Below are 25,023 nucleotides of genomic sequence, written 5' to 3' on the forward strand. Positions count from 1 at the left end.
CACCGCTTGGCCCCAGGTTCCCTCTGCCATTCCAGGCTGCTTCAACTCCCTGTCCAGATCCTTCCTAGGTTCCTGCTGGGCCCAACTCTGCCTGCTCCAGGGCACGGTGGGAGGAAGGACTTGCCCCTTAACACCCTGGATGGGTGGGTGGTCGGGCCTGCACAGGTGGCACCTCTTCTTCCTGGGTTTTTCCTGAGGCCCCCTGGCTTGTGTGTGTGTGCTGGGAGGCTCCCCTATTGGTTGGTGTTCCCTTGGCCAGGGTTACTTCCTGGTCTTTGCCTCCACCCGCCCTCCCTCCAGCTGCTCTGTCAGCTTGAGCTCCAGGTGGAGCTCCAAGTGGCTCCTCCCCTCCCAAAGGAAGGAGGCCAGGACGACGGCCCTGGACTACCCAGCGGGGCTGGAGGTAGAGTCCGGCCTCTGTGGGCAGTCTGAGGCCAGCCCCGCCCACCTGTCCCTTTTTCAGGGATCACTAGTCAGGGGGCTCGTCGTTGTCGCTGTGGTGCCATTGGCCTGGAGGGCTGCATCAAGGAGGAAGTAGCTGAGTTCCCAGTGTTCTTCCTCACCTGTTTGGGCTACTGTGCACAGCTGCGCCCAGGCTCGGCCCCACCCCTTGTGGCCCTCTGCCTGTGACTCCCCCATCCCTCTGGGGAGATGCTGTCCGGTGGGTAAGTCCCCGGCTCCACCTGGCTGCCACGGCCTCCTCTTAGTTTGGGAGAGAGGGGCAGGGAGGGTTCTTGCTCATTCCTGGCAGGTGTGCGACCATAAGGGCGATCTACTTCCTGTCCCTCCCTCAAGATTTGAGGAACTCTAGGCTCATTCTTGCCCCTCTGCCCCCTCCTCCTTTTCTCTGTCTAGCTCGTTTCCCCCGACCAGATGTGTATTTATTCTCTCCATTGCATGTTTCCCTTCACTCTCTGGCCTCCTGCTTCTGCTGTCTGCTTACCAGAAACCCTGGGTCGCCCACATCATCTGAAACATAACGTGTCTGGGAGGCAGACCTGAGAAAGCTCCCCCTTCTTCCCATGTAACTTCCCAACGTCTGGTGTTCATTCTACTTTCCTTCGGTGCCCCTCTGCGTCCCCCTCCCATGCATCATTCATTCAACAGATGCATGCGGGGCACCTGTGCCAGGTACCTTTTACGGTGCTGGCAATAATGGAGTGAAGAAGATGGGGTCCTTGCCCTCACGGAGCTTCATTCCAGTGGGAGGCAGCAGACTACACAAAGAACCCAGTAAATAGGACAGTTTTAGATTCTCAGGAGTGTTCTGCAGAAACGTGAAAACAGCTTCATGTGCTAGCAAGTAACCAGGGGTGGCGTCACTAACTGGAGGGATCCAGGAGGACTTTCCTGAAGAGGTGACATGTGCCCTGAGAGCTGGATGTGAGGAAGAGCCAGTCATGTGGTGACCAAGAGTCCAGCACCCCTGAGCAGAGGCCCTCCTGTGGGGACAAAGGAAACAGGAAACAGGGTGCCCCAAGCAAAGTAAAGCAGTGGGGAGGGAGGCGTGGACCCACAACTTCACATGCGGTCAGGATGGTGTGTCCGTGTGTGGTTATTTGCACCGGGCCGGGTATGTGTGTAGATGGCCGAGGATGGCGAGGTGCGTGCGTGGGACTGTTTGTGTTTGTGTATGTGTGTCCTGTGTGTGTGACAAGCCGGGTGTGTGTGTGTAAAAACAGGAGCTGAACTTGGGATCAGGCATGTACGTGGCTGTCGATGAGCTTGTTTACTCGACACAAACTGCATGAGGTGGCGTGCTAGCCTTTGAACATTCGAAGGTTGGCAAGATTGGCTGTGGACCCCACTGTGGCAGGGCCGACTCCGCAGACGCTCTTGCTGCCCCTGGCTCCAGGAAGGAGTTCGTGGTCTTTTGACGGGGCTCAAAGTCCAGGACTCAAGGGATGGTCGGTATTAGGTCATACGGTAAACAGACCAAGCTTCCCAGGTACCAGAAAAAGGGGGAGGCGGGGAGAGCCCCTTTTGGGGGGGGGAGAATCGATGTTTGATATTTCGAAAAGTGATAAAGTAGTCATCGTAGGAAAAATACTTCAGTTCAGCTTTAACACTTTGTTACTATTTTTCCTTAGTGTTTATTGAGGTCTAGCATACAGAATGCACATGAATGTTAAGCGTACGGCCTGATGAATGTCACATTTACATACACCTGTGTATATACCACCCAGATTAAGACGTAGAGCATTCCCAGCACCCCAGTTGTTCCCCAGAAATTGCCGCCTCCCAGTCAATTTATTCATTTTTATAAAGGTAATACATACCCACACGCTACAACATTCAAAACGGTATAAGGGAAAGAAGACATCCAGATGGCCAACAGACACATGAAAAGAGGCTCAACATCATTGATCATCAGGGAAATGCAAATCAAAACCACAATGAGATACCACGTTACACTTGTCAGAATGGCTAGAGTCAGAAAGACCAGAGATAACAAGTGTCGATGAGGATGTGAAGAAAAGGGAGCCCTCGCGCACTATTGGTGGGAATGAAAATTGGTGCAATCGCTGTGGAAATCGGTATGGAGTTTGCTCAAATAATTAGAAGTAGAAACACCATTTGATCTAATGACCCCACTTCTGAGCATTTACCCAAAAAAAATGAAAACGCTAACTCGAAAAGATACCTGCACCCCTATATTCATTGCGGCATTGTTTACAGTAGCCAAGGAATGGAAGCAACCCAAATGTTCATAGACAGATGAATGGATAAAGAAAATGTGGTATATATGTACAATGGAATGTTACTCTGCCATAAAAAAAAAATCTTGCCATTTGTGATAACATGGATGGATCTAGAGGGTATTGTACTAAGTGAAAGAAGAGAAAGACAAAGACTGTACGATTTCACTTATATGTGAAACCTACAAAACAAAACAGGGGTGCCTCCTGTCACAATTGGAAGAACATGTGACTCTGATCTCAGGGTCGTGAGTGTGAGCCCCACACTGGGTGTAGACATTACTTTAAAAAAAATCTTAAGGGGCGCCTGGGTGGCTCAGTCAGTTAAGCACCCGACTTCGGCTCAGGTCATGATCTCACAGTCCGTGAGTTCAAGCCCTGCGTCGGGCTCTGTGCTGACAGCTCAGAGCCTGGAGCCTGCTCTGGATTCTGTGTCTCCCTCTCTCTCTGCCCCAACCCACTCGCATTCTGTCTCTGTTTCTCTCAAAAATAAATAAACATTTAAAAACATTTTTTAAAAATCTTAAAAAACAACAACAACCAACAACAAACACCCAACTAGCAGAAACAGACCTACGAACACAGAGAGTAAAATGATGGTTGCCAGAGGGGAGGCGGGTGGGAGGGGGCAAAATGGATGAAGTAGAGTGGGAGGTGGAGGCTTCTAGTTACGGATAGAATAAATCATGGGGATGAAAGGTACAGCATAGGGAATACAGTCAGTTGTGTTGTAATAGTGTTGTGTGGTGACAGATGGCGGCTAGGCTTGTGAGCGGAGCATAATATATAGAGATGTCGAATCACTATGTTGTACACCAGAAACTAATGGAACGTTGTGTGTCAGTTACCCTTCCGTTAAAAAAAACAGGTACAAGGGAGAGGTGAATGTCCCTCCCAGCCCTCTCCTCCGGCCACCTAGTTTCTTTCCCTAGGGGAAGCCACCAGTACGAGAGCTTCCTGTGTGCCCTTTGTTAGATTGCTTCCCTCGTTTTGGTTTGGCGTGTTGTGTTTGTCTGTGGGATTACACACAGGGAGCATCGTGAACTTCTAGTGTGTAGGGCTTCTTGAGGTCATCCAGCCCTGAGAATATCAGTCGATGGCAGGGACCTCAGTCCCCAGGAGACAGGCCCCTGGTCAGAGTCCTGAGCTCTGGCTAATTCAGAGCCGCCCCCTTGACAAGAACCTATGGCCCAGGTATAGGGTGGAAGGACCCCCAGGGGGCGTGGAAGCTCTACCCCCACCTGCTTTCCCAGCTCTGCTTCCCCTTGCATTCTGTTCCTTGGCTCCACTGGCTGGTTAGGGCACAGAGGGACAAAGACTAGGGCGAGAAGTAGAAAAGGTGTATGTTTGACAGCTGCTATTTTGTCCATCCCAGTGCCCCAGTGGTACCTCTTCAGATGTGTAGGTCAGAGGAGGCGAGGGCACCTCTCCCTTTGTAAGCATCTGCTTGGCCGTGGCTGTTAGGAAGTGTCCCCTTCCCTGCAACCCCCAGTGGACAGGAGGTCCGACCTCTGTTCTTTGAAGCCCTAAGGCCTGGCATACAGGAGCTGAAATCACTGACCTTGGAACCCCTGTGGGGTTCATCCCGGCACCGCCACTTAACTGACTGCCTAACCTCAGGCAATTTCCCTACCTTCCCTGAGCCTCAGGTTCCTTGTCTGTAAAATGGGGATAAAGATAGCGCCTGCTTCATTAGGGCTCTGATGAGGGATAAATCAGATAAGGCGCATAAATGACATGAGAGCACAGTGCCTGGCATACAGGGAGACTCCGTGAAATGAGAGTTGTGGCTGTCACCGTTATTTTTTTTTAGTGTTTATTTATGTATTTATTTGAGAGAGAGAGAGAGCACGTGCAAGCAAGTGAAGTGGGGGGGGGATGCAGAGAGAGAGGGAGACAGAATCCCAGGCAGGCTGCGCACTGTCAGTGCAGAGCCCGATGTGGGGCTCCAACTCCACGAACCGTGAGATCATGACCTGCGCCGAAAGCAAGAGTTGGACGCTTAACCAGCTGAACCACCCAGGCGCCCCTCAGTGTCACCATTATTATTAGCTTGGACCAGGGAAGGCTGTGCGACGCGGCTGGTGGAGGAGGAAGGGTTGGCATGTGACTGCGAGTGGGCTCACGTTTACGAAGCCCGGTCTTCGCCTGTAGGCTGCAAGGCACATTTGCGTCCTTCTTTCTTGTGTCGTCACCCTTGCGGAGTGCCATGCTCCTGGAGCCTTTGATGGCAGACGACGTGTGGGAAGTGGGCCCCCTCCCCACCCCCACTGCCACCCTGCTCTGCTTCTCTTCTGCGCTCTGCTCCAAAACGAGAAGTACAGTGAGTTCCCCCAAGGGGTCGGCCGCGCCCCTTCCTGTCCCCGCCCTGCCGGCTGTCCCAGGCCAGTGGAGTGGCAGCCCCAGAACCAGGACCGCCAGGGCTGTGAGGCGGCCTGGGCGCTGGGAGTTGGCGGCCTGCCTGGGCTCACCAGCACATCTCATTCCCTGCACCCCCTTCCTCTCAGGGAGCCCCCAGGATGGTGAGGTAAGGTCCCGGGAACCACGGTAGACAGGAGGCGAGGGTGCCCTGCGGCCGGAGGGACCTCTCCTCACTGCCTTCCGGGCCTGCAGGTGGTTTCACCGAGACCTCAGTGGGCTGGATGCAGAGACGCTGCTCAAGGGCCGCGGGGTCCATGGGAGCTTCTTGGCTCGGCCCAGTCGCAAGAACCAGGGCGACTTCTCCCTCTCCGTCAGGTAGGTGGCCCTCAATTCCAGCCAGGGCCCGCATTTTGCAACTCCGTTCTCGGTTCCAACCTCCCAGCCCCCAGCACCAGCATGTCCCCCATCCCCCCTCCGTGTCTACCCCGTCCCTGTGTGTGTCCCGTGCTCAGGACCCCAGCCCATCCCCCTCTCTGTCCCTACCTCTCCTCTTACACCCACTGGCCTCACCGTCTGGTGCCCCGCAGGGTCGGGGATCAGGTGACCCACATTCGGATCCAGAACTCGGGAGATTTCTATGACCTGTATGGAGGGGAGAAGTTTGCGACACTGACGGAGCTGGTGGAGTACTACACACAGCAGCAGGGTGTCCTGCAGGACCGGGATGGCACCATCATCCACCTCAAGTACCCGCTGAACTGCTCCGACCCCACCAGCGAGAGGTGAGGGGCTTCATACCCTGACCCACCCCCGCGTGGAGGTGGGCTGCCTTCCCCCCCCTCACCCCATCCCTGATTTTCCCATCCTTCCCGGGGCTCCGTGGGCCTCTTTCTTCCATGTGATCTGGGCCTGTGTCTCGGGGCACTAACCCCTCATAGCCTTTCCCTCAACCCCTGAGAAAGCAGGGAACATCATCTTGCCCTTTTCCGGGGTCCCTGTCAGCTGGCCTCCCAGGCCTGCTCGTGATGCAGAGGCCTGGTGGCCGCCTTTCACAGTAGGCCAGCTCTGTTGTTAGAAAGCTCTTCCGTCTATGGAACCGAATTGGCCTTCGTTTAGCCACTCTCTCCCCCAGCACAGGTTGGTACACAGAGAGACGAATGTTGAGGAGGGGCAGAGGAGATTTGTATTTACGACGACATTTAATGCCTTATCTCAGCAACACAGTGATGACGGGTCTGCTTTTGGGGGCTTGGTAGAGCTTGACCAGAACACAGACCAGTTGAAAACTGTCCGATATGGTTGTGTGTGCAAGGGGCCTAGTACCTGGGCACAGGACACTCAAGGCATTTCTCCCCTGTCCCTTTGGCTTCAAAGATGTGGTCCCCACGACTGGGCAGGCTGCTCCCTGTGTGGTCTCCCTAAAGCATGGTGGGGGTGGGGTGGAGGACCAGAACATTCGGCATTACACCATGGCTCACTTTAGTGGCTGTATCTCAATGACAGCTCCATTAAGGTGAAGGGCAGCCCAATAACTCTAAGGGATTTTTTGTTGTTGTTTTTGTTGTTGTTTTTTTACACTCCTGGGGCCAAGCCAACTTGCCCTTGTCCTGTATTTGGGTGTTGATTGTTGAAATGATTGTGAATCTTGATTCTGTCCGTTTTCGGTCTTTCTGAGATGCGTGCCTCCCAACTCACATCAGTATTTTTGTTCAAGTCACTGATTCAGAGTTAGAACTGGGTGAGGCTGAGGTGAAGGCCCCGGGGCCCACCGCTGGGCACCACTCACCAGCCAACATGAAGCCACTCATCCATTTGCCTTTGAAGCCACCTCTTCTAGGCGCGAAGCCCAACCATGGATGACTGCTCATGGTGGCCCTCCTTGGTCCTTATTGGGTATCTGCCCCCTCTCGTTCTTTTCCTATGCCCCGCCTGCAACATTAAGGGGCCTTTGACACCTAGACTCTCTTGAACTCAGCGCGGTACCTCTCTTTCTCCTTGCCCAAAGCCGGCATCTTCCCTGCAGGAGGATGGGTTGCTGGAGGCCCTGGAGAAGCAGTAGGTTGTGGATGGGAGGAGCAGCTGAGCAGACCCCCTGGGGAGGAGGCTGGGGCCTGGCTTCAAATGGCTTGGGAGAAGGGGGAGAAGGGCAGAGCTGGGGGCTGGGGGGCAGGGAAGGATGGAGGGAATCCAGGCCAGGGAAACTGACTCCAAGAGGCCCTTTCGGTGACCCACGCCAGGACGCCAGCATGCCTGGCTCACCCCTGACCCTGGGATTGCGTGGGGGAGGCTCCTTCTCCAAACCTCCCTTTGTGTTCCCAGCCCTGGCCTGCTGCCTCTCCTCCTCCCCTCCTCCGAGGAAATTTGCATTTGTCCCGCCAATGGCTAGCTCTCTGCCTATGGTCAGCCTGACATTTGCATGGAAACTTCCTCATCCTGGGCCAGGGGGACGAGGGTCAGCCCCCTCCCCATTGCCTGGGGGGGCCCTGGTCTATCCCTGATTGGTGGGACATGGTGGCCTGGGGTGTTGCTTGGGGACAGGGAGAGAGCGAGGTGGGGCAAGACAGACTGGTCCCCCCCTCCTCCCCCCATCCCTGCGGTTGGAAAATGCCCCCTCCCCTGGTCCCTGGGCTGAGGAAACCTCACACCCTCACTTCTCACTCTCTCCCCAGAAGGAGTTTTGTGTTTTTTCCATCACGTGGTTTCCTGTGGGGCTGGGCATTGTGGGGCTACAGTTTCCTCCTGGGAAGGGGGTGTGCTTTGGGGAAAGGTCCTAGTTCCGCTTTCTGCCCTTCTGAGCCCCTCTGAGCCCCAGCCTCCCCTTCAGTGATGTCACCCTGGACACCTCAGAGCCCCCCACACCCCTGTTTCCCCAGCAGGGTTGTCTGTCTTCCCTGCCACCCAGGGGGGAGTTGTCCCCATCACGACTCCCTTGTGACTTCCGTCTCTCCCAATCTCCACTGCTCTCTGCGCAGAGTTTGGCCTCTGTGCTTCTCTTGGTCCCCCTCCTCTTTCCCTAGCTCAGCCCTGGCTTTCATGGAGACCCTTCCTCGGTTTCTCCCCTACAGTTGTGCTGGATGTGGCTTGCCTCTCTGCCTCTGTCTCATGCTCTCAGAGGCGGGCCCGGCTACCACCCAAGGGCCTTGGGCCCAGCTTCAGGCTCCTTATCTGTAAAATGGGATCGTACCTACCTCTCAACATTTTTGTGAGAGCAGTGGACCCAACTATGGCGGTGGATTTGAAAGCATGTAGCACAGCGCCTGGCACATCGTAGTCACTCTATTTCCCTTTCTCTGTGAATGTCTCTGCTCAGTGCCTGCCCCTTGGCCTAGGGGTCACCTTCCCTGATGTTGCCTTCTATAGGTGGTACCACGGTCACATGTCTGGGGGGCAGGCAGAGACACTGCTGCAGGCCAAGGGTGAGCCCTGGACGTTTCTCGTGCGTGAGAGTCTCAGCCAGCCTGGAGATTTTGTGCTGTCCGTGCTCAGCGACCAGCCCAAGGCTGGCCCAGGCTCCCCACTCAGAGTCACTCATATCAAGGTCATGTGTGAGGTAAGGCAGCCGGGCAGCGGGGAAGGCATCCTGCCGGGGCTCCTCTCTATGCTCAAAGCCCCGGCAGTGGGGAGGATCAGCCTAGGCTTTGGTCCAAGGCTGGGGGTGTAGGGAGGGAGACTCAGGTCATGCAGAATGGCCTGACTTGGCATCCCTCAGGGTGGACGCTACACGGTGGGTGGCTCAGAGACCTTTGACAGCCTCACAGACCTGGTGGAGCATTTCAAGAAGACGGGGATTGAGGAGGCCTCGGGTGCCTTCGTCTACCTGCGGCAGGTGAGAGGGGCGGGCCTGGCAATCCCTCAGACCCAGGAGCTCTGTGCTCTCAAGTGGGCGCTGACTTCTCACCTGTCGCCGCCCAGCCGTACTATGCCACTCGGGTGAACGCAGCTGACATTGAGAATCGGGTGTTGGAACTCAACAAGAAGCAGGAGTCGGAGGAGACAGCCAAAGCCGGCTTTTGGGAGGAGTTTGAGGTGCGTGGGGTCTCAGGCCCCGTCCCCTCTCTCCCCACCTCATACACTGGTCTGCCCCGTCTTATCTCCGTGCGCGGATGGCCCTCCGGGGGCTGCCACTCAGTTTCCCCCTCTCGCCCCTCAGAGTCTGCAGAAGCAGGAGGTAAAGAACTTGCACCAGCGGCTGGAAGGCCAGAGACCAGAGAACAAGAGCAAGAACCGTTACAAGAACATTCTTCCGTGTGAGCACCCTGCCCCCCGGCTGCCTTCATCCCTCCCACTTTCGGGCAGCGTCCATTCACCCAGGAGACTCCCCTTCCCCCAGCCAACCTCCCTCCATCTCATAAGGTCCCTACTCCCCGCCCCAGGAGGGTCCACCTCCTCACCCACACAACAGGGCCTCCTTTCTGCAGAGGGAGCCTCCCCACACTAGACATCCACCGCCCTCCTTCCTGAGACCTCCAACCCCGCTCCCCATGTGGATCCTCCGCCCCCACCTGCCCACAGTGCTCCGAGAGCCTCCTGGCCTCTAAGATAAGAATGGCCTGTGAGCTTAGGAAGGGTCTGACCCAGGGGCTGGTGAGTACCTGGCTGACCCAGGCCCATCTTGTTTCCTCCCTGCCCACCCCCAGTCGACCACACCCGAGTGATCCTGCAGGGACGTGACAGCAACATCCCTGGGTCCGACTATATCAATGCCAACTACGTCAAGGTCAGTGGCGCCTGCTGGTCACATGGGAGGAGAGGCTGGGCCCTGGGGATTCCCCATCTCACGGGGGTACTGGAGCCAGAGATGCGTAGCGAAGTTAGGTGGTGAGGAGGGTGGTGGTGCAGGGGCTCAGAGTCCTGGGATGCATCTCTCTACCCTTGCTTCCAGAACCAGCTGCTAAGCCCCGATGAGAACGCTAAGACCTACATCGCCAGCCAGGGCTGCCTGGAGGCCACAGTCAACGACTTCTGGCAGATGGCATGGCAGGAGAACACCCGCGTCATTGTCATGACCACCCGAGAGGTGGAGAAAGGCCGGGTAGGGCCAAGTCCCGTGCTGTCCCCTGATCCCCACCCCTTCCCCTCTCCCCTCCCCCCGCCCCAGTGCTTTGTTATCCATCGCCATTAAACCAAAGAAATGCCAGACGCCAGGGCAGAAAGTCCCCTCAGAGGGCAAAGTCCAACCCTTGTTGGGAAACTGAGGCACAGAGACACTCTTGGATAAGCACTGTCTCCCAGATCCCTGCTTCCAACCTGGGGCGCTCCTGACCACCAGACCCCGGTTTTAAGTGGGCTTTCTTCCTTTTTAAAAAAAAAAAATTTTTTTTAATGTTTATTTTTGAGAGAGAGAGAGAGAGAGAGAGAGAGTACGAGTTGGCAAAGAGAGAGGGAGACACAGAATCTGAAGCAGGCTCCAGGCTCCAGCACAGGGCCTAACATGGGGATCGAACTCATGAACTGCAAGATCATGCCCTGGGCCGAAGTCAGACACTTAACCGACAGAGCCACCCAGGCACCTCTTAAAGTGTCCGGAAGCAAACCTGCCTCCTGCCCCTCCCCCACCTGTCCCCATCCAAGCCACAGCCCTCCTGTCCTCCCTTGCCTCGTAAATCTCTCTGGAGTCTGCCCCTCACCCTTACCCCGCCACCCAGCCGGTATCCCTGCCTGTGGGCCGTGCCCTTCTATGGCACTTCTGCACTGGAGTCAAAGGGGTCCCGCCCAAAGCATACACTCCATCAAGCTGCTCCCTCTCTTGAACACCTTTCAGTGGCTCCCAGTTGTCTTCAGGTCACACTCTGAGACCTGGCCGTCAAGGCGGGGTGACTTCGTTACAACACTCCCTGCCTCAGGTTTCCACGCCTTGGCATCAGCTCACTTTCTGCTAGGAAATGACTTCCTCTCTCTCTGCACTCTCTCTGCCAGACAGACTCCCTGTTTTTGAAGACCTAGCTCAAATGCTTCCTCCTCTGTGAAGCCACCTGTGATTTCCTCCGTAACCTGGAGGGAGGATTAGTCTCTCCCTCTACCCTGATCCCGAGTGGCTCTGTTAACCCCGTTCGCCTCTCTGTGACCTCCTAGAGGCACAGGGGCAGAGACCGTGTCTTCGCTGTGTCTGCGACTCCAGCCTGGTCTCCGCAACTTCACGTACAACGTGCGCACCTGCAGATGTTTCCCGAATGAATTGCAAGGTTGAGTGGCTGGTCAGGTCTCACCGCCTCTTGGTGGCTGAGCCAAGACTGGATCCTGTCTCTGACTCTCGGCCAGTTCATCCATTCTTCCAACAAATGTTGCTGACTGGGCCAGCGCCAGGGACCCAGGACCTGGCAAAGGGCCTGGAACAGGTCGCTGTGTGTCGCTTCTGTGCCTCACTCCTCACCTCCACCCTCCCTTTTCAGAACAAATGTGTGCCATATTGGCCAGAGGTGGGCACTCAGCGCGCTTATGGACCGTACACAGTAACCAATTGCAGGGAGCACGACACAGCTGAGTACAAACTCCGTACCTTGCAGGTCTCCCCACTGGACAATGTGAGTGTCCCCTCCATCCTCGTCTCACTCCCGGGGCCCCTCCTGGGAGCTGCTCTCATGTCTGGTTGGGTAGGACGGGGTGGTGTGTGGGAACAGAGGGCACTGGCCCTATGCACTCTGCCCAGGGGGACCTGGTTCGGGAGATCTGGCACTATCAGTACCTGAGCTGGCCTGACCATGGCGTCCCCAGCGAGCCTGGGGGTGTCCTCAGCTTCCTGGATCAGATCAACCAGCGGCAGGAGAGTCTGCCTCACGCGGGACCCATCATTGTGCACTGCAGGTGAGAACAATGATGAAGTTAGTAGTCGTGATGGCCAGTAAATCCTACTAAGTGTCGTGTGCCGCTCATCGTAAACACTGCTTTCTGAGCTAATGCATTTCACGCGTCCGTCCCCCTGATCCCAGCCTCATCCGGGCTCCTTGACGGCCCCAGACCCCTGTGGGAAACTTAAGCTTGAACCCACCCCACTGATTGATCCTGTGCCTGGGGGTGGCTTCTTCAGAGACTTCGAGACTTCCCTGGATGTACCGTTTCATCCAGCCCTGCCACATACAGATGAGAAAACAGGCCCAGCGGCTTGCCAGCTGGTCTGCGAGAGAGCCTGCACGGACACTCACAATAGACCTCGGTCCTGGTCATGTTGTTTCCTCACACGGGCTTACTCAGCGTATATATTTTCTCGGCCCCAAGCATCTCCCATCTGGGGGCAGTGTGGCTCCCTACGTTTTCTCATTTTCCCCTCTGTAGCCCCCGGGGCCCTTAGCCTTCTCTGCTGCTCCCTTCCCAGCTAGTGACCCCAGCTTGGCCTCCAGGGTTGCGTGGCGACGGGTGGTATCTCTTCCAGAGGGGCCCACGCATCACTAGCTCCACTGCAGAACCTCATGACTAGGAGCCCCTGTTCCTGCTAAACGGGCAGGTGGGGGGTCAGCAAGGAGGAGGTGGGGGGGGGGCCCAACAGGCCTGAAGGGCAGAGTCCTGTAGATGGGCCTACCCAGCCCGCCTGGCCTGGGTGCATGGGAGGCAGTGGGTGCAGGTTCCTGGACAGAGACCGTAGTTTTAAATTTCAGTTCTGCTACTCACCGGCTGTGTGATCGTGGACAAATTGCTTGGTTACTCTGACCCGCAGATTCGTCTTCTGCAAATTCAGGATCTCCTATGGTTGCTCTGAGGGTGAAATAAGACCCCGTCACTGTGTCGGGAATGCAGTGAATCCCTGAAGAAATGGGAGCTGTGAATGGTTTAATAACTCACAGCAGGAAGAGAATGGGGAAACGGGAGCCTGCTTTTTCTGCTTCCCTACCCACTCCCTCCAAGTGACCCCAGGCTGCGAGGGCCTCACACTTCTTCCTTCTTCCCACCAGCAACTGCTTGTCCTGGGGCAGGGCTGGGTGGGCTGAAACTGGGGGTACCCCCCACGTGCCATCTAAGGGACTCTGCTCTGCCTCCAGGGGCAGGCCCATCGCCCACAACGACCCTCCTGCTACCCCCCTTCCACTTCTTGAAATCCCCATGGCCTTTATTTAGATGCTACAGGAAGGAAGTGGGTAAGGGGGGGGGTTATTTTTGACAATCTGGGTTTGAAATTAGACAGTGCAACTCAGGTCACCAGCCTGATGGGCCCAGCAAAGGGGGTGGGACTGCAGTCTCCGAGGGGTCCTGAGGTTCCCCGGGGCTGTTTCCCCAAGGGTGGTGGCACAGGGCGGGGAAGGGGACAGCCCTTACTGCGTGGCTCCCCCACGTCTCCACAGCTCCTGACCCCAGTGCCCTTTGTGCCCTGCTGTCTCTAGGACTGCCCTTTCCCTGCCGTCAGGGTCTGAAAAAAAAAGAAAAAAAGGGAAACGAAGCCCTGCTTAAAAAAGCTCTAAATATAACTTTAGAAGGGCAGGGGCAGGGTGCAGGGAAGGCCTCATTCAGGCCAAGGGTGTGGGAGAGGGCCAGGGGAGGCCCGGAGTGCCTGTGGGGCAGGCAGGACCTTGATGGGGCTGGGGCTCCTAGATCCTCCAGAGTAGGGAGCAGCCCGCGGCGGGAATGAGGCGTCAAAGCAGGAAGTGGTGGCGCGGGGAGATGGGGTGCAGCCGGCTGGCCTGGGAGCACTTGAGAGCCGGCCCGCCTACAAATCCCTGGGCTGAAGTGATGTGCGTGGGTGCGGAACCAGGGAAGCTTCCGCCTCCGGCCTGCCGGCCCTGTGACCCCGGGCGTGTTACCTCATCTGTCTGGAGCCTCAGTTTCTTCATGCTACCATGCTGGAGCTGAATGCCGGGGCTCCCCCTTCCCGGTGAGGCCTCTGACGGCACCCCCTTCCCTCCCCAGCGCAGGCATTGGCCGCACGGGCACCATCATCGTCATCGACATGCTCATGGAAAGCATCTCCACCAAGGGTGAGCGGGACCCGTGGGAGACGCAGGTGGGTGGCTGGGTGAGCAGTCCCTCGGTCACCCCCTCCGCCTGAGCCTGAGGTCCAACTGCCATGCCTGCCCAGGGTTGGACTGTGACATCGACATCCAGAAGACCATCCAGATGGTGCGGGCGCAGCGCTCCGGCATGGTGCAGACCGAGGCGCAGTACAAGTTCATCTATGTGGCCATCGCCCAGTTCATTGAAACCACCAAGAAGAAGCTGGAGGTCATTCAGGTGTGTGTAGAGTGGGGACTGGCGGAGCTGTGGGGGGACGTGGGCATCACCTGGTCCCTGCTGGGACCACTGCCCTCCCACCACACCTCTGCCCACAGTCCCAGAAGGGCCGGGAGTCAGAGTACGGGAACATCACCTACCCCTTAGCCATGAAGAACGCCCATGCCAAGGCATCCCGCACCTCTTCCAAGTGAGTGACCCCCGCCTGCCACCTCCCAGCATCTACTCCCCCCTCCTCCTCCTCGGCCCGACCCTCCCTTTCCAGAGATGACAAGTGCTGCTGTCAGGGAGACCTGGGTTCAAGCTCAAGCTTGACTCTTACTACCTGTGTTCACAAGTATTTCCTGAGTTGGGCCTATGTCTATGTCGAGCCTGTGCTGGGTACCAGTAGTATTCCTGGTGTAGAAGATGGAGCCTTTGCCCACAAGGAGCTTCTAGTCTAGTGAAAGGACAGTGACCAGGTCTCCTCGCTCCTGGCCTCAGTTTGTTCACCTGTGAAATGGGGTGGGCCAGACGGGGCCGCTGGAGCTGGGTAACCCTGCACGGTCTCCTGACCTGCGCCAACTGCCCGCCCCACCTGCAGACACAAGGAGGATGTATATGAGAACTTGCACACTAAGAACAAGAAGGAGGACAAGGTGAAGAAGCAGCGGTCGGCGGACAAGGAGAAGAGCAAGGGTTCCCTCAAGAGGAAATGAGGCGGGGTATGGCCCCTCTGCTTAGGGCTCCTCCTTGCCCTGCCCCCCAGTGTCGCTGGGTCCGGTGCTTTCCCCTGGATGGATGCGGTAGCTGCGGCCTTCCCCTGCCCTTCCCGGCCATTCCAGACCTTCTTGCTCCCCTTCCCCGGTTCGGTTCCAGCCACCCCCTTACTCCGTTCCTCCCTTCTCTTTGCAGCCTCAGCCCTGATCCCTGCAGAGGCCTCCGGTGGGCCAACCCACGGCCGGAACTGAGGAGCCCGCCCCCATTCTATTGTAATTTAAGTGGCTGTGTCCCTACTTCCCTCTTCCTGACCCTGTATATAGCCCCGCGAGACTCCAGGCAGCATCAGGCCCTATACTCTTGTAAATAAAGCCCCTAGGATCACTGTGTGTGGGTCTCTAACTGTGACTGTCTGGGCCTGAGGAGCTCAGAAGGGGACTGGGGGAGGGGGAGTGAGCAGGGAGCCGTGTGTGTGTGTGTGTGTGTGTGTGTGTACAAAAGCACAAAAGCTTGACTTTCACCTTTGACCTGACCTGGTTCTGGACTCTGCTTAACACAGCAGGAGTGTGACTGTGGGCCAGATTCCTCAGTCTCTTCTTAAAAAAAATTTTTTTTTTCAACGTTTATTTATTTTTGGGACAGAGAGAGACAGAGCATGAACGGGGGAGGGGCAGAGAGAGAGGGAGACACAGAATCGGAAGCAGGCTCCAGGCTCTGAGCCATCAGCCCAGAGCCCGACGCGGGGCTCGAACTCACGGACCGCGAGATCGTGACCTGGCTGAAGTCGGACGCTCAACCGACTGCGCCACCCAGGCGCCCCCAGTCTCTTCTTTAAAGTGGAGAATGAGGAAAGGTTACAGCACAGGGAATATAATCAATGGTGCTGTAATGGCACCTTGCATGGTGACAGATGGCGGCTGCACTTGCGGTGAGAGCGTAGCATAACGTATAGACTTGTGGAATCGGTAATTGGTACACCCGAAGGCAATGGAACATTGTGTGTCGACTGTACCTCGGTTAAAAGAAAAAAAAAACTATATATAAAATAAAATGGAGGATGATCCTGAGGGTGGTTGTGAAGATCATTGAGGTGAGGGATCAAGGTCGTAACTGGCAACAATTCATTACACGTTTGCCACGTGTCAGGCACTGTTTACAAGACTACACACTCATTCCTGTTTCACCGTGGGTGGCTGTGTCATTCCTGTTCCACCGTGGGGAAAACTGAGGCACGGGTAGGTCACATGACTTGCTCTCAGACACACAGCTACCGAGCAGTGAGGCTCTGAGATTTGAACTCGGGCCGTCTGTCTGCGGAGCACACACTCCTGGAGAGGCAGCCTTGGTCGCCCTGAAGGGACACAACCGCACTCCTCTAGCGCTGACTTCTAGATCTGAGAGCTGAGACCAGTACAAGCCAGGAAGCAGGGGCCTGGTGCCACCCACTGCCCCACCCCTCTCTGGGCTCCCGTGCGCCGTGCTCCTCCCTTGACGGGAGCCCCTACTGGCCTGGTGCTCCTGGGCAGTTTTATTTTTGTCCCCTCGGCCTTGCCCTGTGTCCAGGGTGGACTACCAAGGATCCCTTCTTTGTGTTAAGGCTTTATCTTGATTTGAATTAAGGCCCCTCTCCTGGCGAGTTAAGCCTGTGAGGGTCCCGCCCAGGAAGGCCCAGCTCCCTGCTGCAGGAGAGGCCGAGGGGTGGGCTGGCCCCTACTGTCATTCATTAGCATGTGCTTTACTTGAGTGTCCCCTGTGTCACAGGCACTGGAGCAGTGCTGAGGGCATGATGTGAACAAGACAATTCCTGTTGGGGAGCTAGGAGACAAGCCCACAAACAGGAAATAAGTACGGACAGGTGTTAAGGATGCAAACAAAGGAGACTGAGAGGAAGCTGGGAGACCAAGGAGAGCTTGGATTGGGCCACACAATAGCTCCTGGAGCCATCGCCCTCCAGGGGGTGGGGGTGGGGTGGAGCGTCACCTGCCGCCTGGGGTGGGGGGGCGGGGAGGACTCTTCTCTCCCGGCAACGCCTAGAGCTGCACAAAAGAAAGGCAGGTCCCACCCCTCTAACCACCCTAGGGCCAACTGCTCCGTAGGCTGGGACTTGCATCCAGGGCATTGAGGTGGGTCCAGGAGCAGCTCTGCCCCCGGGGTGCTCGGTCCATTTCCCACAGAGCAGCAGGGGCGTTTCTCCCCACGGGATGGCTAGGAGGGCTGAAGGACAGCAGCTCAGTACTTTCACCAGCAGGGTAGGGTCAGTACTGCTGCTCCTGGCCAGCTCTGGCCTTCTGGCAGGGGTGGGCTCCCCAACTTTAGGGCTGAGGACAGGGAGATACCCTGCTGGGGGGTTGAAGACACCCGTCAACAGGCAGGGATGCCCGGCAGGCGGAGGCACAACCCAATCCCTGCTGAGCTGACCCCTCGCTGACCTCAGGGCTGTCTGGCCTCGGAGGAAGGGGCTAGCGAGGGCAGGGGTAGCTGTGGGGAGCCCAGAGACATCCCCTCTCTTTCCCCCCCTGGAGACCAGGCTCCCTAGTGGAGGCTGGGGGGCAGAGGAGGTGGGTAGGAGAGGGGTGGCCTCCCTAGGGAAAGAGGCCTTTCCTCTAGGAAAGGGTGGGAGGCCTAGCGGGGTGGCCAGGCCTCAGAGGAGGTGCCTGCGGCTGGCCCTGGGAGGGAAGGGGTTAAGGCGGTGGGGGGGCAGCCTATGGCAGGAGGACACACCTGTGCGCAGGGGCGGCGGGCGGGGCCCAGGTGAGGAGCCTGCGCCGCCAGGCCCTGGAGAAGGAAGGAGGAAGAGTGGAGGCCCGGCGGGCGGGCTCTAGGCCGTTGAATCCTGGGCCTTGACTCCCCTTCCCCCGGCACTCACTCTGTGGGGGTCAGGCGGCCCCGGTGACAGGTAAAGGCCACTGGGAGAGGGATTCTGGGGCTGGGCCAGGAACCACCGAGTGGGGATGCAGACCGATGAAGCGGTGTGTGTGTGTGTGGGGGGGGATCAGGGACAAGCTGTGGGGGCGGCTGGGGAAGGGGCTCAGAGGTGAAGAACTGATGGGCAGGGGCCTGCGGAAGACCTACCTGAGTCCCAGTGGATCAGCAACTTAGGGTGGGGCTGGTGGCGGGCTACAGGGCTCACCCGGAAGTGTCCCCAGGGACTCGGGTGGTGGGGGATGGGAGCCAGGGTTCTGCAGCCTCTCCACAGGGAGCCTGGGCGGAGGACTGCCCGACCTGGAGGTGGGCAGGCTGGGCAGGGGCCCCCGTCTTACCCAGCAGTGTTTGGGTGCTGGTTGGGAGTCTCTAATACTGCCGGGTAATGATGGAGGCCCCCGTTCCCGTGTCAGCGACATCTACCGCCTCAGGCCCCCCAGCGCCCCGCTGGCTGCAACCCCCTCTCCCGAACCTCCCCACGCACCGTGGAAGCCCCTTCGTCTTGAGTGAAGTGTGTTGCCAAAGAGGTGGCTCTCCGTTGGCTGGCTGCCCACTGAAGGGACACAATGGCCCGAGCCCCTCCCCCAACCCAGTGTGATTTGTCATCTGGTGGATCCAGAACCCACAGCCGACCTTGAGCTTGGGATCTGCTCACATACCCTCAAGAGACCTCACCTGGACTGCGGCCAGGGTCCCTGTAGCGACTGGTCAGCTGTAGCCTGGAGCTGCATGTCGGCCGGCTCTGGGTCCATCTTCCAGTACAGTGTTGGATGGTCTAATTGTGAAGCTCCTAACACTGTCTGGTAAAGATGGCCCCCGGCCGGTTCCCTCGGCAGTGACCTTCAGGGAGCCCCGAAGACCATGGAGGCCTCCTAAGGAACAACCTCTGACCTTTACCCTTCTGGATGGGGGGTATAAATCATTAGAAAAAGGGAACAATGGGGAGGAGACAAAATGGCTGCCTCTAGAGTCCCAGCAGGATTTGGAAGCATACCAGGTACCTCCATTCTCTTCTCCCCTTGGGAAGATGAAAGAAATAAAGTGTGGATAGGAACTCGTGGCCGACTGATTCAGGTCACTTGACCCGTCTTTTGTCTAATTGTTGATTTCATCTTAGGCTCCTAGCTCCGGAGGAGTTGGGCTGACATATCTGGTTCATCTCCTTGTCCCTTTTATGACACTTACCTGCAGAGCAGGGGAAAATAAATCTACTTTTCTTCAACAATCGGGAGAAGCGGAAGATGAACCCGGTCCCTAACCCTGTAAGACTCATCTCCTCCCCAACCACTGCACTCTGTAATTTCTGTACATACTTTGCCCCCACCCCCCACCCCCGTGCTGATGACTCCAGATGTTCCTGGTCTCCCCCCAAAAGACAAGGGGTGGGAAACAGGGGCCGTTGCGGCATTCAGGCACAGGCAGTGGCTTCATTTCTCTAATGCATGAGTGGCCAAGGCTGTCTTGGGAAGGGGAGGCAGCCCGTGTGGGGACTGAAAATAGGCACTCGCTGTTGGGGGCCCAGGGCTGCTGGCATGAAGATCCGACCTCCACAGGTAAAGCCCTGCTCCACAAACAGCTTCGCACAGCTGATGACTGAGAAATTTGAGTATGGGTAGCCCACGGCAAGAACATGATCCACTGGGCTTTTGAACGCATAAAGGACCTCGACAGGCACAAATGGTTTCCCCCACAGCTACATGGAGCCTTGTTGCCAAGGAAGCAGCTTGTGTTGGGGTCATCAGATTATTTTGGTCTAGCTCAGCAAAGCCACAGCTGCTCCAGCCTTAAAAAAAGGAAATGTTGGTGAATAGATGTTGGCGATGTGGTAGAAGTGGAGGGTGGAGCGAGAAGTGCAGCTGGGCCTCAGGGTCTGAGGACCTGCTGCTCCCAGCTTAGGCCGTTTTGGATTTGACTCGGGTGGAAGCCCAGCCGGGAAGCAGCAGGTCCCAGGCTCTTCTTAATGCCTCCCTAACTGCCCCGGCTAGAATCTCGGCGCCCCCTGCTGGCAGACGCAGAGAAAGACCCAGGGGAGCATGACACTAACGTGCGCATGCGTGACCCTCCCAACCCAACTCAGACACACGATGCAAAGACTTAAGCTTAACTAATAAAAATTTATTGAGAATTCCTGGGATGGTGGTTATTGCCTCCCAACCTGGAGGGAGGAACCAACACTGTAGGAAATCACGCAGAAATCACGCTGTCCCAGCACCTCTGGCCAACACAGGGAGGAACAAAGTCATTCCCCCCCCCCCACCCCCCAAATTGGTCAGGCTTTGTTCATCCAAGAAGGGCCGGGAGGCCAGATGCAGAAGGGACCATCACATGATACTGAAGGGTGGGATGGGGGTGTGTGTGTGCTGGACCCCGAGCTGGCTCCTCAAAAACCAGGGGAGAAACAGACCCACTTCTCTGGTGGCAGAGTTCATGGTCACCAGGCTCACTTCTTAGCCTTGATGAGGCTGTCACTGTGGAAACCAGACAGACAGAAGACATTAGGGAACATAAATGTGAGAGGGAGAGCACCTCAGACCACTCCCTCCTTCCTGGGTGAGGGTGTGCGTGCGATGAGGGGAGAAAGGTGAGGCCACAGGGGAGGAGGCAAGTACTGGGAGAGGCAAGACCCTATTGAAACAAGGATGAGTCAACAACTTACCTGCCCCTGCGGATACCAGGTCACCAGACGAACGGGAAACACAGAAAGAGAAGAGAAATGCATGTGTGATCCAACAGTTTCAGGCCCCACCAGTTCTAAGCCCACCTCTGCTCCCAAGAAAAAAAGAAAAACATCTGGAAGCCAGGAAGGTCACGCTGAGAAGGGAGACTGATTCCCTTGACCACTACCACTCCTCCCATGCCCTAGAGCAGCAATGGATTTTAGGGCTTTCCGAGTAAGAGAACAGAATATCATTTTTCACTACTCTTCAGTTAGACCAAACCTCACAACTAGAGTGCTTTTTACAAGATAAATCCTATTTGACCTCGTAAGACCAATCTTACGAGAGTCAAGCTGGGGACCGTCAACCACCCACTTTTCTAACTGTTCACAGAAATGGTGTCTTTCAAGCCACCAGACTCAGGTTCCATGCTCTCTGTGACGCCCCCTTGTGTAGGTGTCTCACCGGGTAAAACTTTCATCCTGTAGATTCAGGACAAGGTTGTCAGCAGTGAGATAGATACGGTTCTGTGATGTGGCAATCTATAGGGCGGGAAATAAACAGATGTTTGAATTCACGCCTGGACTTTTACCTTGCAAGTCGACAACCACTGATTGAATACGTGTGGGTTAGGAACTCGGTGACAAGTTAAGGCATGGTTTCTGCCCTCAAAGATCCAGAGCAGTGAGCAACAGCGATGTATTAACAGCACAACAGAGGCAGAAACAAAAGGTCATGCCTTTTGTTTTCATGGAGAAAAGAGTGTTGGAGAAGCCAGGTTGAGTAGAAACCCCAGTAAGCAATATTTGAATCCCTTTACGTCAATGTGCTTTCACTTAAAACAATTCCAGACTCATGGCAGCCTTTGGGGGACACTGGGCTCTTGTGCTCACCGTCTTGGAGATGTTCTGGGCTGCCCGGATCTTGCGCAGTTTGATGTAGCCAGGGTTTTTGCTCAGGGCTTCTCCAAGGTGAGCAGGTTGGGGTTAAGGGTTCACACAAGGTCCAGTTTTGGTCTCAACCCGTGGCCCCATCCTTCCTACTCCAGCCCTTCTCTGGACTGTCAGATCCAAGGTTGCGCTCAGATAGTTCGTGCCTAGTCCCACTTTGGTCCCCATCTGTGGGCCCCCCTGCAGGCAGCTGCCAGGAACTGGAGGCAGCAGCAGAAATGGAGGCAAGGCCAGCAGTGCTATTGATCTGCCTTACAGTGAGGAGCCAGGTCTCAGGCACCTCTCTAAGATTTCAGACCCCATTCAAAACCTCCATCCCCAGGGAGCCAAGGACAGAGCACAGAGTCGCATTCGCCTTAGTCTCATCAGCCGGCCCATGAAGGAGAAGGGGAAGCAAGGTACTCCAGGGGCTGGGCAGAGACTTCTCTAGAAGGATATCATCCTGGCGGCCTCGGCCTCACCCTCGGCCTGCACAATCTTCTGCCGCTGTTCCTGCTTTGCTTTTTCCACCAAAAACTGGGCTCGCTGGGCCTCCTGCTGAGCTGTGGTGGGAGAGAGCCAGGAGGTCACAGATATGAGGTGTCAGGAACCCCAGCCTACCTCCTCCCTTCTCAGAAACCCTATTCCTCTCATAACTCACCCACTTGCTTGGCTTCCACAGCGGCCGTGTACTCTCGGCTAAAGCTCAGCTCTGTGATGGCCACATCATCCAGGATAAGGCTGAAGTCCTTGGCCCTCTCTGTCAGCTCCCGCCGGATCAACAAGGATACCTGGGGGTCAGGGAGGGGCGGGCGGATTGAAGGGACTGGAGAACTGGAAGGGAAGGGCATTGCTGTGATTGTCTGAATACCAGATCTCCTGAGAACGGCAAAAAACCACTAAGCCTTTCTTAGTTCCTCACTAGAACATCTGAGTTGGAAAGGACTTGGTCCAGTCTTCTCAGGTCACAGGGACTCCTCATCTTCCACTCTCCCCAACATAATCTACACTTCTAGACTTTGCCACTGTTTCCTCCCCTGGTTCCTGATGCTGACTGCTACTGAGTGCTGATCTTGACTCTCCCGGTTTCTCAGCGGACATTAGTACAGCTTTAAGTTGAAAAGGGAGCCAGGGTCATAACCCTTTTCTAATAAGCTGCCTTTCCTAATATCCACTGCTCGAGGCCTAGGAGGGAAGGTGTGAGATGGTGACAGGTCAGACCTGGGCCCGCTGGGTGATCAGCTGTGAAGCATTGAACTTGGCCACCACACTCTTGAGCACCTCATTGACAATGGACGGCAGCACTCGCTCCTCGTAGTCTAGCCCCAGGCGCTGGTACATGCTGGGAAGCTCCATGGCATTGGGTCGAGACAGCACTCGCAGGGAGATATTCACCATCTGCAGGTCTGAGAGTGAGGTCAGCAGTGGGTGGTCCAGGCCATGGGGGGCCTCCTCTGGTCTCTTAGCCAAGAACCCTTCGCCAAGCATTTCCTCCTCCACACACCTCCCTCTACACCTAACGCAGTGCTGTGCGGTTTGGAACTCCCCTGGGGAATGGAGGGTGATCAGGCTGACAGGCCAAATGTATCCTTTCCCATTGTAAAGTCTTCTCTACTCACAAGCTCTCCACCAGTAAAGCTGAGTTCTTATTTTGCTTCTGTACTGTGTTCAACTTCTATTGTAGGCTCTCTCATGCTGCATCAGAATCATTTGCATTCTTGGGGTGCCTGGGTGGCTCAGTCGGTTAAGCGTCTGACTCTTGGTTTCGGCTCAGGTCATGATCTCACTGTTTGTGGGGTTGAGCCCTGCGTTTGGCTCTGCGCTTTCACTGCAGAGCCCACTTGGGATTCTCTCTCTCTCTCTCTCTCTCTCTCTCTCTCTCTCAAAAAAAATCATGTTCTTTAAAAAATCATGTGTTCTTTACTAGACTATGGACTTGAGGACAAGGGTTGTGTTTTATGAGTCCTTTATTCGCAGGGCCTACCATTCAGAGAGTGTTAAGCCACTTTCGCTAAAAACAGTGTATTACAGGTGAGCTACTTGAATGAGTGCGCATGCCTGTGTGTGTGTGTGTGTGTGTGTGTGTACGTGCCCACGCACATGAGAAAGGGCTCTGGGTGATCTCAAAGACACAGCTTCTATGTATGGTCTAAAAGGGAACAGGTTCACCTGTGAAAAGTGGGCCAAGTTTCCCCACGACAGGGGAAACTACTGGATAGACTTGGATAGAAACTACGGGAGAGTCAAGCAGTTAAAACAAAACAAGGTCTTAGAATAAGGCTTTGATCTACACAGCGACTAAGACAAAGAACAAACAATGCCCTCACTGAACTTACAGTAGTGGGGAGGACAGCTGATAGATATGGGCAAACACACAGGGTGTCCAAATCGTACTGCTTTAACCTCAGAAGCAGGTCCTTTTATTATAGCTGTTTTGCAGAAGAGGAAACCAAGACCCAAGGGATGTGACACTATCCTCCGCCCCTAGGATCTGCCAGGCTTCCTTGCTTACTTTATGGAGCCATCTGGCAGGGACTCCCAGGTGCCCAGACCTACCTTTGGAGCCTGTGGGGGAGGAAATTTTTCGGGGTCTGGCCCGAATGTCATAGATGATGGGGTACTGGAACCAGGGGATCCTGCAGGGGAGGAACAGGGATAGGTATCAGGGGACTGCAGTTTCACTAGTTTCTCCAGGTGTTCCCTCACCACGCGTTTTTTGGCCTGCTCCACCTCTTAATGACCATGGGCAATGAGAAATTCTCTCCTCCCTCTGGAGAACAGTTTATGTGCCGCCCGAGTTTTGGGCAGCACCCACTGCTCCAGCAGAAGGAGGGAGGGGGCAGTAAAAGAGCAGCTCTGAATCCTTCGAAAGCCCTACTACAACCATTGGTGGGTTGGCGTTCAAGGGTGAAGGGGTCAGGGTCAGTCCGCTCTGCCCGCCATTACCTGAAGTGAAGGCCCTCGGCCAGAATGGTGTCCTGCTGCACGCCACCGATCCGATTAAAGAAAATGGCTCTGTGCCCGCCTTCCACTGTGGGGAGAGGGGTGGGGGTCAGGCCAAAACGCTGCTGAGAGTACGTTACTAACCTCTCGGGGAGGCGGGCGGGGTGAGGGTCTGGGTGAGGGCGGAGGCCCAGAGGGACAGGGCAGAGGTCTAGCGGGGGTGGGGGGAGTCCGGAGAGCGGGCAGAGGTTGCTCACCGGTGAACACAGATTCGCGGACGCCGTAGGCCACGGCGCCGGCCCCCAGCAGCAGCTTCAGCGCCGTGCCCATGCCCCGTGGCCCGGAGGGCAGCCGCCCCGCTAAGTCCTTCAAGTTCTGGGCCATGTCCGATCCTATGGCCGGCGGCACCAGAGGTCAGAAGCAGGTGCCGGCCCGCCTCTACCCCGCTCCAGTTTAGAGATCGCACCCTTTCACACGAGGGTCCGGGGCCCTCGGCGCTTGCGGGAGAAAGGGCACCGGAAGTGCGCTCCCTTCTAAACCCTCCCCAGGGCCGAGGACCCGAACTTCGCGCACAGGAATTACGCATCCGGAACTTCCAGCCCCTTTCTGGAACCCTGCCCTTCCAGAGAGGCTTCGGTAGCGCCAGACTGCAAGCCATCG

At 56.3% G+C, this 25,023-nt stretch overlaps 2 protein-coding genes and 1 non-coding gene across 5 annotated transcripts; 1 reads left to right on the forward strand and 2 right to left on the reverse strand.

Annotated features, from left to right (window-relative positions):
* Nucleotides 1-310: 310 nt before the first annotated feature.
* On the forward strand, nt 311-15,301 carry PTPN6 (protein tyrosine phosphatase non-receptor type 6). 3 transcript variants are annotated; one of them, XM_043561880.1, is made up of 16 exons: nt 311-665; nt 5,313-5,435; nt 5,648-5,842; nt 8,421-8,610; nt 8,770-8,886; nt 8,973-9,086; nt 9,211-9,307; nt 9,698-9,777; nt 9,943-10,092; nt 11,450-11,581; nt 11,707-11,861; nt 13,893-13,960; nt 14,062-14,213; nt 14,312-14,403; nt 14,797-14,917; nt 15,108-15,301. In XM_043561880.1, exons 1-15 carry the CDS (start codon nt 652-654, stop codon nt 14,909-14,911), a joined length of 1,794 nt encoding a protein of 597 aa, XP_043417815.1. In that variant the 5' UTR covers nt 311-651; the 3' UTR covers nt 14,912-14,917; nt 15,108-15,301. The 3 variants fall into 3 exon arrangements, 2 of the variants coding, with proteins under 2 accessions (XP_043417815.1, XP_043417816.1); XM_043561881.1 differs by lacking the exon at nt 311-665 and adding an exon at nt 5,068-5,226; XR_006294421.1 differs by lacking the exon at nt 14,312-14,403 and having other exon boundaries at nt 401-665.
* Nucleotides 15,302-19,928: 4,627 nt separating this feature from the next.
* Nucleotides 19,929-24,913, reverse strand: PHB2 (prohibitin 2). The gene is made up of 10 exons (XM_043561883.1): nt 24,621-24,913; nt 24,367-24,451; nt 23,977-24,056; nt 22,642-22,826; nt 22,082-22,211; nt 21,880-21,983; nt 21,385-21,462; nt 20,957-21,033; nt 20,491-20,496; nt 19,929-20,302 (listed from the first exon to the last, which is right to left on the reverse strand). Exons 1-10 carry the CDS (start codon nt 24,745-24,747, stop codon nt 20,275-20,277), a joined length of 900 nt encoding a protein of 299 aa, XP_043417818.1. The 5' UTR covers nt 24,748-24,913; the 3' UTR covers nt 19,929-20,274.
* Nucleotides 21,553-21,814, reverse strand: LOC122474187. The gene has a single exon (XR_006294867.1). It is a non-coding gene; the product is annotated as a small nucleolar RNA U89 (small nucleolar RNA).
* Nucleotides 24,914-25,023: the final 110 nt, after the last annotated feature.

This window comes from Prionailurus bengalensis, chromosome B4 (genome assembly GCF_016509475.1).
Source record: "Prionailurus bengalensis isolate Pbe53 chromosome B4, Fcat_Pben_1.1_paternal_pri, whole genome shotgun sequence".
In the NCBI taxonomy this organism is placed as follows: Eukaryota; Metazoa; Chordata; class Mammalia; order Carnivora; family Felidae; genus Prionailurus; species Prionailurus bengalensis.

Coding starts and splice junctions, on each gene's coding strand:
- PTPN6 (XM_043561880.1), top strand. Junction 5,436..5,647: donor GACTTCTCCCTCTCCGTCAG/GTAGGTGGCCCT, acceptor GGTGCCCCGCAG/GGTCGGGGATCAGGTGACCC. Junction 13,961..14,061: donor GGAAAGCATCTCCACCAAGG/GTGAGCGGGACC, acceptor ATGCCTGCCCAG/GGTTGGACTGTGACATCGAC.
- PHB2 (XM_043561883.1), bottom strand. CDS start 24,747: ATGGCCCAGAACTTGAAGGACTTAGCGGGGCGGCTGCCCTCCGGGCCA. Junction 24,057..24,366: donor GCCGAGGGCCTTCACTTCAG/GTAATGGCGGGC, acceptor CCTCCCCTGCAG/GATCCCCTGGTTCCAGTACC. Junction 21,984..22,081: donor TGTGGAAGCCAAGCAAGTGG/GTGAGTTATGAG, acceptor CTCCCACCACAG/CTCAGCAGGAGGCCCAGCGA.